Genomic DNA, 14806 nt, shown 5'->3' on the forward strand with positions numbered 1-14806 from the left:
TTCAATGCAACCTGAAATAAAATCAGGTTGATTTTATGATTTAAAATGGATTTTATATTTATATATTATATTTATATAATATATAAATTTTATATTTTATATTTATATTTACATTATTTATATTATTTATTTTTATATATTATATATTATTTTAAAATATAATATTTTATTTATATTAAAATTATATTTTATTTATAAAATCAGGTTGATTTTATGATTTAAAAATCAGGTTGATATGATGATGATGAAAACATATGTGGAGGATTAGCTGAATATAGAAAGCTTATTTAAAAAATACGGTATTTAAAAACTATGGCTATTCATTGTCTTATTCACCAGCAGGTACTCCGGAAAATATTTTGAACTGTCACATTATTCAACGAGCAGGAGTATCAATAGAGAACACCATTTCACTCTTGTGAACTTCGCCATAGTCAATTCCATAGATTTTTGTCTGAAATATCCTGACCTGTCCAACCACACAGCAGCAGTTTGACGGCTAAGCAGAAGTAGTTTTTTTGTAAGATGTAAGGTTTTACTTCAAAATTTTTTTAGATAAAGGCTAAGACTGAAATTCTGAACCACCTAACCAGCATTACCAAACACCAGATGACTCTCAAAATTATCTTTCGCTAGAAACTTGATAATGTTTCCCAATGAATTCTACCCATAATTATAAGACAAACAGCATGCAAACTTGTGGAACTCATACTGTGATAAAGTAATTTTGACAATAGCAGAAATTGTTTAAATGACAATATCAAGGTGCTTTATACATTCTCTTGCTGTCAAAAGTTAAAATGAGATCTCCATTGCCATGAATTTACAGATTGTTTTTTTAAGTTCATATTACTGTTCCGGCAGCATTCTTTGGACCTCAATACAAGTGCAAAGGAAATTTCCATATTTCAAAAGTCATTTAATTTTGTAATTGAGGTCCTACCACCTAACCTTCAATTGGAAGTGATTAATCTGCAATGACATATTTAAAGCAAAGAAGAATGTAACAGAATCCTACAAATGCTTCCAACTGATGACTATGCTATTAAAATCATATACTTTTGAAATGAGTACATATTTAAGTAAAATCTCATTACACATCTTGACAACAGGAAACACTGTGAACATCAATTAAGTAAATGTCATCCCTAAAAAAGAATTCCATTCCTATCATTAGTATATATATATGAAAAAGTATTACTCAGTTATATTTTTACTTACTGCAATGTATTTTCTCTCATAATATTCTCGCTTTACTTTTTTTTTTTTTTTTAAAGATTTTATTTATTTGACAGAGATCACAAGTAGGCAGAGGCAGGCAGAGAGAGAGGAGAAAGCAGGCACCCTGCTAAGCACAGAGCCCAATTCGGGGATTGATCCCAGGACCCTGAGATCATGACCTGAGCTGAAGGCAGAGGCTTTAACCCACTGAGCCACCCAGGTGCCCCTCACTTTGCTCTTGACATGCAAGGCCTAAAGTATTACCTGGCCCCTTGCAAGAAAAATTTGCTAACTCCTGCTCTAAGATTTCCTCATCTTCTAGAATAAGTGCTTACTGGGCAAAAGAGAGTCAAGAGTTTTATCTTTACAGGTATGTGTGTATATTTGTGTATGTGTAACTGCAAAGAGTTGAATAAAAATCTCAACAGTGTATATACTATGCTATGTTAGGCCAGCAGAATCTACTTCCTTTTGCTGTTTTTGGTTCTCCTTTGATGGATACAGTAACATGAAATCTTAAAGTATCAAGCCATTAAGTAATAAATCTGAATAAGAAGTCACAAAACTGATTTTTTGACATAAGTTGTTAATGTAGATAACAATGCTATAGTTAATTAAAAAAAAAAAAACAGCAATTCACCTATCAGGAGATTAAGTCTTTGATCTTTCAAATGTGAATAAAGTAGCTCTCTCAAAGATAGTTTAAAAATCAAATAAGCAGTAAGTAAAATACAGAAGGGATAATTTTTTTCCTTGATTAAATGATATTATTTCGATGTAACCTAGACTTCCTGTGGTGATCATTTCGGAATATATACAAACACTGAATTTCACTTCCTCTCATTTCCATGATAAGCACTAGGACTAAAATCCTAACTCTAGCTTCAGATTTTAGACCTAGCTCTTAGCATCTGAATAGTTGACAAAGGGACTTCCATTTACTGAGTCTAGTCTACAGAGAAATAATCAAAAGTAAATTCCTAACCTGTTCGGATATCAGACTCTCCAGCAGCTTCATACACAGATCTTAAAGCCACTGTAGAAGATTCTTATCCATAAGGTCTGAGGTTAAGACCTGAGAGTCTGATTTCTTTTTTAAGATTTTATTTATTTATTTGCTAGAGAAAGAGACAGCCAGAGAGGGAACACAAGCAGGGGGAGTGGGAGAGGGAGAAGCAGGCTCTCCACTGAGCAGAGAGCCTGACACGGGGCTTGATCCCACAACCCTGGGACCATGACCTGAGCCGAAGGCAGACGCTTAACCAACTGAGCCACCCAGGGGCGCAGAGAATCTGGTTTTTTAACAAACCTGCCAGGTGCTCTGATGCAGCTCATTTAGCCCTAGTCTCACTCAGGACCAGAGTCTGGGAATCCACTGATCTACAATAGAAACTAGACCAAAGCCAAGAAACACATGCTCCAGTAGGAAGTCCACTAGTAATTGTATTCTCTCGGACTTCAGTTTTCCTACGGTTGAAATGAGATGACCACCCACTTCTCCCAAAACCATCTCATGGATGAAGGAGGGGTCATCTCATTAGTAACCCTTTCCACTATAATGCACACAAGTGATTAATACTAATCACTACATATTTAAAACTCCCATTTAAAAAACCTGGAACATGAAAAGATAATTCATAAAAGTTACTTCACACACACACACACACACACACACACACAGAGCACAAAGAGTAACAGTATAAAAAATGTTTTCATTATTCAAAAATGTGAGGATAATAGAGAAAAGTGGTGTGAGCTGTTTGGAGCCTACCTCCTACTCCAGGCCCCAAATTTGGTGCAGATGAACTCTGCCCGGAAGTGCCACTGGCAGCATTAGCACCAGTGCCCCCAACAGTGCTGGTGGTCCCACTGGAAGCTGATGAACTCTGGGAAGCCTGTGGAGCCCATGGATTGGGTAATGGATCTCTATTTTCTGTACGGGAAGGCTGACTACCTTCACCTGAGGATGTATTGCTCACGAGGGAAGCAAATGGATTACCACCAAACTGTAATAAAAGACAAAAAATCATAAAGAATAAGCTTTTGTTTTAAATAACAGATATGGAACTTTCTTTTAATGAAAACTGTATTCCCCATATAAAGGTACCCTTCAATCACACATGTATTTCTGTTAAATCAGGAGCTGCCCTTTGGCCTAAGCCGCAGGGACCTACGTTATCACCTGTTCTTGTGCAGCACTCAGCATTGGTTCCTGAATATCTGTATACATGCGCCGTAAAGCATTGTATCCCCCTGGGATGCTTTCTAGGTTGCTCAAGGCTCGGTCCTGGTTTCTCATCATTTCCTGCATCATTGCTGGATTCCTGGCAAGTTCCAATGTCTAAGAAAAAGATATTCATATAAAAAGGCACCAAGATACAACTGAATTACTTTAACTATTAACAAACACAGTTGATTTGTTTACAAGTTTTCTAATGATGAATTAACAGTCTTTAATAATTAAATCAGGAACTTATTTTCAATAATTCCTGCTGTCACCTCAATCTAACATTCAAGTAACACCAAGAAACACTCTGTTATGAATGAATGCCCATCTGCTGAATCAGATTCTTTTCGCTTCTTAAATCTGCAAAATAACCATTTACAGTGATCTTTAAAATACAGCAGAAAGCTCAAATCTCAAACAATCCAAAGTAGTGTGTTGCTGAGTTTTCCCGAATAAATACCAGGACTTTTTTTTGTAGCTTAGCCATCTATAAAAGGCAAGCTCCTTAAGCACAGGAAATTAAGTAAAAACTAAGCATATAATTCTTTAGCTAAATGAACTTAAAGAACTTTCCACATACTTGTCTCATAATATCTGGATTATTCAGCATATGACTAATTTCTGGATTTCTCTGAATCAACTGCTGCATTTGCGGATTGGCCATAATTAACTGCCTCATCAGGTCAGGATTTGACAGCATGCTCTGGACAAAGGGATTCTCCATAATCTGGACCATCATTTCAGGATTGGACATAAGTTGCCGCTGCATCTGGCTTTGTAGTTCGGAGAAGTTAGTAGTATTCAAACCCAAGCTACTCAGACCTGCAAGCCCTCCAAGGCCACCTAAGAAGATAAGGGAAAAGATAAGAGGAAAAGGGAAAAGGGAAAAAGATAAGGGATAAATCAAAGTCAGAAATTTTATCATTAATACTACTGTGCTAAAATATGGAAATGCAAAAATAGTGACTCAACAGTCCCATTATGGAAAACCACCTATTTTTAAAGATTTGTCTGAGAGAAGAGAGCGGCACAAGGATGGGTGAGGGGTAGAGGAGAGGGAGAAGTAGACTCCCCACTGAGGAGAGGGGAGAAAGCCTGATGGGGGACTTGATGCCAGGGCCCAGAGATCATGACCAGCTGAGCCACCCAGGCGCCCTAAAAAACCATTTTCTTTTTTTTTTTTTTTAAAGATTTAATTTATTTATTTGACAGAGAGAGATCACAAGTAGGCAGAGAGGCAGGCAGAGAGAGAGAGAGGAGGAAGCAGACTCCCTGCTGAGCAGAGAGCCCGATGCGGAACTCGATCCCAGGACCTTGAGATCATGACCTGAGCCAAAGGCAGTGGCTTAACCCACTGAGCCACCCAGGTGCCCTAAAAAACCATTTTCAATCACACAGAATTCCTATTACTTTTAAAAAGTAATAGTAAAACTGTAACAGTGTAACTAAAAAACTAATATAACTAAACAATAGTAAAAGTAAAACTCTTCCATTTCTATAACTATTATCAGCCAAAAATCCACTCACTTTGATATTTAAGTTTAAATAATAAAACCAACTAAATATTTCCTGGGTGGCTCAGTCAGTTAAGTGTCTGCCTTCGGCTCAGGTCATGATCCCAGGGTCCTGGGACTGAGTCCTGCATGGGGCTTCTTGCTCAGGATGGAGCCTGCTTCTCCCTCTTTCTGTTGCACACCCCCTTCCTTGTGCTCTCTCACTCTGACAAATACACAAATAAAATCTTTAAAAATATATTTTTTAAATATGTATTTCCTATGTGCAGTATAATACATTTTTGGTCTTTGTCCCAGATTCTGGGCACAGAACTCCTAAAAGCCTTAGAATTTCCAGAGTGAAGGGAGTGTCTTTTGTTCTACAATACAAGCCCCTTTGGATCACACTTCATTTATGCCAATTAATTCCTTAGTGTGGGGCACCTAGACAGCCTCAGGATGGGGGAATCACCAAAAAGACAAGTGACAAAAACAGCTGTACTTCTAGCCACCCACCAACCTCCAAAAAGAGGAGGAAAAAGAGCTAGATTGGAGACTGAGCTCTATAAAAATTCTTGAGGAATGAGATTCGGGAAATTTCCACGTTGGTGAACACTTGTAGATCATGGGAACCCTGCACTCTCCCACACCTCCATTTCTTGCTCTATGCTTCTCTTCCATTTGTTTATTTCTAAAGTGTAACCTTTACAATAAACTGGTAAACATAAACATTTTCCTGAATTTTGTAAGCTGTTCCAGAGAATTATCAAAAGTGGAGGGAAACTGTGGGACCCTCCAATAGAACAAAGCTGCTGCTGATAAAGGAGAGAAAAGGTCAGGACTTAAAATGGAAACAGATGTCTCTTTGGAGGAATTAAGTCATGGAAAAACCTAACAGATCAAAGATGACTGAGTGATTATCATAAAATGTTAACTGTAAAAATTACAGAAGCAACCAAATGCATTCATTCAAGGAAGTAACACGGAATAACTGCATAGAGAAGAGGTATGGAAAGAGATTTAGTGGGTAAGAGGCAGTAATTTAAGTAGTTTAAGAGAAGAGTTTTTGTATTTGTTTTCCTTATTTACTGAGCACTTTCTAATAGGCCAGGGACTGTGCTACCCATGCGGGGAATAACCTGAGAAGAAACAAGTACTACACACAGAACTCAATGTAGTAGGAAGGCAGACAAGGAAAACAAATACAGAATCAGTACCCTTATAGCAGAAATAGCCACAAGATACTATCGTGCTATAGTACCTAAGTGGAATGGTTGCTTTCCATAAGATGACAATGAGTGTAGAAAATGAACAGGCTGGCAAGGAATGGGAAGAATTGGAAGAAAGATTTAATAATAAACACAACAAACATTATACAGAAAAGCAAAGAGATAAATATGACTACTGATGTGTTCCTGGAATCACAAAAACTTCGTATTTTACTAGAATGGCAAATAGCAGGGCTCACCAAAAATTCTACATGCGGCCTTTTATTTCTTTTGCAGCTGGACAGGCTCATGTGACTAGTTATGACCAAAGGACTGCAAGAAATGTGTCATTTCTGGCAAAAGTAAGAAGGTCCAGCTTGAGACTCTTAGCTATCTCTTCTGCTACGTCCCAAGTGATGGAGATGGCAAGATTCCATTAGCCTGAGTCCCTGAGGACTGACCACGTAGGTGGGGGCTCACTGCAGACTAAAGAAAAAGCTTTGGATCAAGAAATTAAGATTTGTGCTAAGATGCTACGGAGTTTGAGGTTATCTATTACCAAAAGATAGGTAACCTAATAAAACTGTTGATTAAAACTGTTGACAAAACAGATAATCATGTCCAAAAATGGGCAGAAGATATAAACACAATTCTTCAATGAAGACATACAAATGGCTCTCAGACACATGAAAAAATGTTCATCATCATTAGCCATCAGGGAGATTCAAATTAAAACCATATTGAGATACCACCTTACACCAGTTAGAATGGCCAAAATTAGCAAGACAGGAAACAACGTGTGTTGGAGAGGATGTGGAGAAAGGGAAACCCTCTTACACTGTTGGTGGGAATGCAAGTTGGTGCAGCCTCTTTGGAGAACTGTGCGGAGATCCCTTAAGAAATTAAAAATAGAACTTCCCTATGACCCTGCAATTGCACTACTGGGTATTTACCCCAAAGATACAGATGTAGTGAGAAGAAGGGCCATCTGTACCCCAATGTTTATAGCAGCAATGGCCAAACTGTGGAAAGAACCAAGATGCCCTTTAACAGACGAACGGATAAGGAAGATGTGGTCCATATACACTATGGAGTATTATGCCTCCATCAGAAAGGATGAATGCCCAACTTTTGTAGCAACATGGACAGGACTGGAAGAGATTATGCTGAGTGAAATAAGTCAAGCAGAGAGAGTCAAGTATCATATGGTTTCACTTATTTGTGGAGCATAACAAATAACATGGAGGACATGGGGAGATGGAGAGGAGAAGGGAGTTGAGGGAATTGGAAGGGGAGGTGAACCATGAGACTATGGACTCTGAAAAACAACCTGAGGGTTTTGAAAGGGCGGGGGTGGGAGGTTGGGGGAGCCAGGTGGTGGGTATTATGGAGGGCACGTATTGCATGGAGCACTGGGTGTGGTGCATAAACAAGGAATTCTGTTACGCTGAAAGAAATTTAAAAAATTTAAAAAAAAAAACTGTTGAGCTTTGTTAAGAAATGAGAATGGAGAGGTAGGCAAAAGCTAAATCATAATGCCTTGACAGATTTTAAGCAGAACAGTCACTTCAGATGTTCTTATTCTAATAGTGTGGAAATGACTATAGAGTAAACATTACAGATTTTTTAAAGTGAAGGAGCTGCATCAAGGCAGTAACAACAGGGAGTATTTGCATGGGATGGGACGGAGAAGAGGTGTGGAGAGAATCAGTGGGGAATAGGTAGTACTTTGAGAGGCAAGATAAGTTTCTGCATTTGTTTTCCTTTGCTTTCTGAGGAGACACACAGGCCAAAGTACTAGAGAACATCAAAACATATCAAAGAGGAGAGCTGAACACAGGACATGGAGTTTGTAAATGCTATGGTTGAGGTAAAGACTTGAGAGTCACCGAGATACAGGAGGAAGATAATGTCTTCTTTTTTTTTTTTTAAGATTTCATTTATTTATTTGTCAGAGAGACAAAGAGAGTACAGGCAGGGAGAGTGGCAGGCAGAGGCAGAGGGAGAAGCAGGCTCCCTGCAGAGCACGGAGCCCAATGCAGGACTCAATTCCAGGACGCTGGGATCATGACTTGAGCCGAAGGCAGCCACTTAACCGACTGAGCCACCCAGGTATCCCAGAAAATAATATCTTAACAAGAAGAAAGAAAAGGCAATACTCTGGGGAATACCAATCTGAAGAAAAGAAACCCATAAATGAGACCAAAAAAAGGAAAAAAAAAAAAAAAGCCAGAAAACTAACCAGGGAAAAACAGTAATAGGAGTTAAAGGAAGAATATTTCAAGGATAGACTGGTCAGGACTGAGAAACTTAATTAAAACAAAAATGTGTCCACTAAATTTGGCAAGCCAAGAGGTCAATGGTGACCTTATCAAGTGAATTTTTTTTTTTTAAAGATTTTATTTATTTATTTGTCAGAGACAGAGGGAGAGAGAGCGAGCGAGCACAGGCAGACAGAGAGGCAGGCAGAGGCAGAGGGAGAAGCAGGCTCCCTGCCGAGCAAGGAACCCGATGTGGGACTCGATCCCAGGACCCTGGGATCATGACCTAAGCCGAAGGCTCAACCAACTGAGCCACCCAGGCGTCCCTCAAGTGAATTTTCAATGAAGTGATTGGGGGGAGAGGGAAACCACAGCAAACTTAGTGAAAGGGAAATAAAGACAGAAAAAGTAAAATGTCTCTTCCAAAAACAGCTAAGAAGAGAAGCCAAGGAAAGGGGGGTGGTGGGTCTGTAACTTTTATACATGGGAGAGGCCTTCATGAGAAGAAGCACCAAAAAAGAATAACTATAGGAGGTAAATGGAATACCTGATGAAGAAAAGCAATGGAGATAGGAGGGGATAGGAATGAGACTAGAAATGAAGGAAATGGGGAGATGTATATACAGGCCTCAGACAAATTATAAAAGGCTGTCTGGGCTTCAATTTCTTTGCCTATAAAATGAGGGAAGAGGGAAGACCATTTACTTCAACAATAACTTTCATGACTCTGAACATTTCATACTTATCTCTCTAGACTATTCATGCCAATGATTCTGCCATCTAAAACTTGCCAGAAGAGATACATTTACCCTAAGATCATCCTAGAAAACAAGAGCAGCAAAAATGTAAAAGTTTAAAAAAAAAAAAGGAAAAGAAAATGTGAAATCCTGTCATACCCTAAAAGGTAACCAACATAGTTGGCACAGTAGGAGTAAATTACTAAAAAACTTTTTCTGGGGACGCCTGGGTGGCTCAGTTGGTTGAGCAGCTGCCTTCGGCTCGGGTCATGATCCCAGCGTCCTGGGATCGAGTCCCACATCGGGCTCCTTGCTCGGCGGGGAGCCTGCTTCTCCCTCTGCCTCTGCCTGCCATTCTGTCTGCCTGTGCTTGCTCTCTCCCCCTCTCTCTCTCTGATAAATAAATAAAAATCTTAAAAAAAAAAAAACTTTTTCTGAAAGTAAGGGAAGGTATGATCCTTGATACGTGAAAAATGTACATATTTTTTTAAATGTCTTTGCAAAGTACTATTATACAACTTAACTGAAAGAGGCATCAAACCATTTAACTATCTAGTTCAGTGTCTGTTAATTTCAGAATAATCTTTTTCCCCAACAAGACCTGCCACAGAATCTCAGTTTAAAACTGATAATAAGAAAAGGGGTTTTGGCTGATGCAGGAGCTCCTTAGCCAATGGACTTGCTCCTAGGCCCCAGCTCTCCACTGAGTTTGAGACACTAATGGAGGTCTGAGTCCTTCATTTTCAAATCAAGAAAAACTACTCAGGGGGTTAGCTTAGCTTATGATCAACAATTAGCTAATTTTCCTTAGATTCAATGATGTGGTAAGTCAGATCAGGTACACATATGCTTACATCTCTTTCATTATTATTGTTTTTTTATGTTTTATTTATTTATGTGGCAGACAGAGACCACAAGTAGGTAGAGAGGCAGACAGAGAGAGAGGAGAAAGCAGGCTCCCTGCTGAGCAGAGAGCCCGATGTGGGGTCGATCCCAAGACCCTGAGATCATGACCTGAGCAGAAGGCAGAGGCTTTAACCCACTGAGCCACCCAGGCGCCTCATCTCTTTCATTATTTAAAAAAAAGTGCCACCAAGTTATCACTTATTAAATGTAAATGTGAGCTAACAAAGCACATCTGTATTCCCAACTACTTCCTTAATACCTACAATTAAAGAAATAACTTTAGACATAATTGTTGTTGTGAAGTGATTTAGTGTTTAATTCTATCATTTTATCCAAAACCACCCTGGGTGAAAAACAGGTTTTTTCCCTATCCCTGTAAAATAACTAAAGACACTTACCTAAACCAAAAGGGTTGCTAGTGGCAGAACCAGATGTGGAGTTAGTACTAGGAGCTGATGATGTGGTAACGTTGCTTCCACTGGTATTTGTTTGCTGAGCTGAATGATCCTGAGGCCTAGGAAAAATAACCAAATCATGGTGTAAAGAGTGGAACTAATTACTTTTAAAAGAACCTCTGAAATTTCCAGAATTCTCAGAAACAAAACTGTAAGTTTTTAGACCAATTCAAATTGTCATAAGGTAAACATCTGAGATAACTAAGCATTAAGAACATAAATATAAAGAAACATAGAAAAACCCTATACAAGTTATACTTTAACTGCTCCCCCCTAGTATAGGTATATAAATATTTCACTACAATCATAATGATAATGTAAGATACAGAGATAGGTCACCCCAAAGAGGAGAAATCAGTGAGTAATCACACCCATTAAAGCTTGACTATATAAGCAAATTTTATCTACTCCCTTCCAAGTTCTTCAGGACTGGGAGGCAGTTATACTCAGCCCTCCTGAAATTGTTAAAAGTTAAAAATAAAAAGATGTCACCAAAAGGAGACTGAGAAATCAATACTAGTAATAACTTGTATTAATTTAATCCTTCATATTATTTCTAGGTAAAAAAATACACTTTCTGGAAACCCCTTCTATCTGATACCAGTTAAGAGTTCTGAATCTCACTCAATTCTAAGACGTACATTTTTTTCGTCAGAACATTTCTAAAGTCAAGATCTGTCTTACAACTGCTGAGAACCAGTTACCAACTGTCATGCCTATGTATTCTGTAGGACTTCAATTAAATGATTATACCAGACATGCTGTGTTATTTAATAACACATAACATGTCTTCAGGAGAGGCACCCTGGGTGGCTCAGTCAGTTAAGCATCAGCCTTTGGCTCAGGTCATGATCCAGGGTCCTGGGATTGAGTCCCACATTAGGCTCCCCGCTGAGCAGGGAGTCTGCTTCTCCCTCTCCCTCCGCCCACCCCACTAGTGCTTGCTCACTCTCGCACTCTCTCTCTCAAATAAATAAAATCTTAAAAAAAACTGTTAAAATGGGTATTCATTTGTGGTTTGCCAAGGAGATGAGACACCTATGAGCTTATCCCCAAATCTCCCTAAAACAAAAAGCATCACTAAAAACACATTAATTTGCTTATTCTGTAATTCAAACAATTCAGAATTATGACTTAATTTAGAAATATGACTTAATACTGATGAACTCCCTAAAATATCAATGTGTAAGCATCAGCATTACTGAATCATTTTTTTTAACTTGTTATCAACAACAAATAAATTTTAATCTATCTAAATATTAATGGCAGAGAAAGCCATTAAAGCCAAGACTGTTTTTTTTTCCTTCATTCTTTTAAAAGATCTTATTTATTTATCTGAGAGAGAGGGAGCAGACACCCCATTGAGCAAGGAAGCCCAACATGGGGCTCAATCCCACACCCCTGAGCTCATGATCTGAGCAGAAGGCAGATGCTTAAGCAACTGAGTCACCCAGGAGCCCAAGACTTGTTTTTTTTTGTTTGTTTTTTAAGAAATACAGCTGACTCTTGAACAACACAGGTCTGAACTACAGATGTCCAATTATACTTCAATTTTTTTTCAATAAACACAGAACAGTACTATAAATGTATCCTCCTTGTGATTTTTTTTTTTTAAAGATTGTATTTATTTGTCAGAGAGCGAGAGCGCGCACACACGTGCACAAGCAGGCAGAGGTGAAGAGAGAAGCAGGCTCCCTGCTGAGCAAGGAGCCCAATGCAGAACTCAATCCCAGGACCCTGGGATCATGACCTGAGAGCCGAAGGCAGTGGCTTAACCAAATGAGCCACCCAGGCGTCCCTCTCCTTATGATTTTCTTAATAACATTTTTCTCTAGCTTATAGTATGAAAACAGTATATAATACATGTAACATACAAAATATTTAATCAACTGTTCACATTACCAGCAAGTCTTCCACTCAATAGCAGGCTAGATAAAATTGTGAGGGAGTCAAAAGGTATTCTCAGATTTTTGACTACACGGCGATTGGTGCCCCTAACTCTTCCAGTATTCAAGGGTTAACTGTATAAACAGTATAAACTGTATATACATCACATCTAAAGCTCTAGGTCTTCTAAAAACATACCTGTTTTGTGTTTTTATGACAAGGTGAACGGTAAGCCCATCGTGAATTCCATGCTGACTCAAAGTATCTTGATCTTTTAAAATTTTTCCAGCAAATATCAACACAAGTTGGTCAGTATGTGATTTGAAACGTTTAGAAATTTCTTCCTTGAACTAAGTAAGATAAAAATAAAATAATTATTACAAGTGTTTGCATACCACCACCTAGTCTAGTTTCTACTAGTACTACAAAAAGGCCCCTTTTGACAGATACTGCAACAATTCAAACAATATAAAAATAGATTTTTTCTGCATCAGTATCTTAATCATGGTGGGAAATGAGTATTAACATTTCACTCATCTCCAACACTAAGGTGTTATTGTAAGTACACATGTCCTATATTCAACTTTCTGTTAAGGCCTGACAACTCATTTCTTCCCAATATCCTTGTTCTTTTTGTGTCAGTGGTGTTAACTATAGTTCAAGCCACACATAGCTGCTACCACATTTACAATAATCTAAGCCTCAGCTTTCCATCTCCAGTCCTGCTCCATTCTAGCTGAATACATATACAGTCAACCTCATTTTCTCAGCCTATTATACCTAGTTCCTCCCCACCTTTTCCTTCAGCATTAACAAGAACTATCATCTACACAAACACACATACAGTATTATCGACATGCAAAAATACAGAGCAAAAATCTTTCCTTGAAGGACAGCAATGAAAAGAGTTAGTCAAGTAAACCGCAAAGTACAGAGGCAGCATAAGGGCAATTAAAGGAAGCTTTGCAATGAAACCTAAAGAAAGATTAGGAAGCAACCAAAAAAAACCCGAGGAAAGGGTTTCCAGGGACAATAACATGCAAAAACAGAGAAAAGATCTTCATACTATCTTTTAAAAACCTTATTTATTTAGATCAGTGTTTTTTTTTCATATCTATATCACAATCACCTGTACGCTTAGGCTTTACTCCACCCTCCAAATCAGGAAATCTCAGAGTAGGCCAAGGAATCTATGTTAACAGACTACCTTATAGAATCAGTCCAAATTCTGAGAAGAATCACATCCTAAACCACTCTTCCCTATGCCCTACAGAAATGGGTTTCAGTAGATGAAGGCACGATCACCAAGGGAATTTTTTGGAAATAAAAGGGGGTATGTTTGGTAGGAAGTAAGAAGACACATTAAATAATACCTGAGATTTTATAAAATCTTGCAGAAGGCAGGGAAGGGGAAGTGCAGAGGGATATAAATAAAACAAGACAGACTATGTCAATCATTGTTGAAAATGAGAAGTGCATTAAAGGTCATCAGACTCTACCTTTGCGTATGAACACTCAGTGTAACTGTTTGTTTTTTAATCAAAAAGATAATTCAAAATTATGTTACAGTAAATATTTTGGAGCTTTTCCATCTGAGCTCACCTTCCTTTACCTGAAAATACATGACCTTTTTACCGAAGATAACAATTTCCAAACAACTAAAGAAATCTTTGTAAAATACTGTTTGATAATATCCTATAGAGGCCAATCAATAATTTAACCATTCTCCTATTACTGACATGTCACTTTTTCCTTTGATAGCTACTAGAAATAGCAACAACGTAATGAGCAGCAGAATACATGGTTTTGTATTTTTCTATTTTCTTTTTTTAAAGATTTTATTTCTTTGAGAGAACGAGAAAGTGAGGATGATAGAGAGGCGAGACAGAGCGGGAAGCAGACTCCCTGTTGACAGGGAGCCCAACTCAAGAGACTGGAAACTAGATCCCACAACACTGAGATCAAGACCTGAGCCAAAGTCAGACTTTTAGCCATCTGAGCCACCCAGGTGCCACAGAACACTAAGGTTTCCCAGGACTGAATGACATGTATGTAAAATGCAAGCATCAAACACATTGAAGGTGGTCAACAAATTGTAGCTACTACAATGCCAGCTCTTTTACTCCTCAATAACTCTGAGGTAGATGGGTTTTAATCCTATTTCAGATACAGAAACAAAGACAGGCTCAATATGTCCCTCTCCATGAAAGGCTAATAAACTCCCAGGTTAGGACTTCAAGGACTAATCCACCCAGATAAACTATAATCTGTTTCATATGTAAAACGAGATTAATTTAAATCTAAATGTATTTTCCTAGCCTTAAAGAAAACATTTTCAGAATCTTTAATATCCCTTATATGTCATTCTGAAACAAATGCTTTGTCTAACCCGTAATCATATAGCATTTTAG

General features: G+C 38.2%; 1 protein-coding gene across 2 annotated transcripts in view; it reads right to left on the reverse strand.

The window, feature by feature from the left end:
• UBQLN1 (ubiquilin 1) overlaps window positions 1–14806 on the reverse strand; it is a 53210-nt gene that overhangs the window by 11534 nt on the left and 26870 nt on the right. For both annotated transcript variants that reach the window (XM_004774077.3, XM_004774076.3), the window contains exons 2-6: window positions 12594–12745; window positions 10452–10567; window positions 4029–4291; window positions 3404–3562; window positions 2993–3227 (exon numbers count right to left, since the gene is read on the reverse strand). In XM_004774077.3, the coding sequence (XP_004774134.1) occupies window positions 2993–3227; window positions 3404–3562; window positions 4029–4291; window positions 10452–10567; window positions 12594–12745 (925 nt within the window). The remainder of the gene's footprint in view (window positions 1–2992; window positions 3228–3403; window positions 3563–4028; window positions 4292–10451; window positions 10568–12593; window positions 12746–14806) is intronic.

Source organism: Mustela putorius, unplaced genomic scaffold (assembly GCF_011764305.1).
Source record: "Mustela putorius furo isolate JIRA1106 unplaced genomic scaffold, ASM1176430v1.1 tig00000876_pilon_pilon_pilon, whole genome shotgun sequence".
Classification (NCBI taxonomy): domain Eukaryota; kingdom Metazoa; phylum Chordata; class Mammalia; order Carnivora; family Mustelidae; genus Mustela; species Mustela putorius.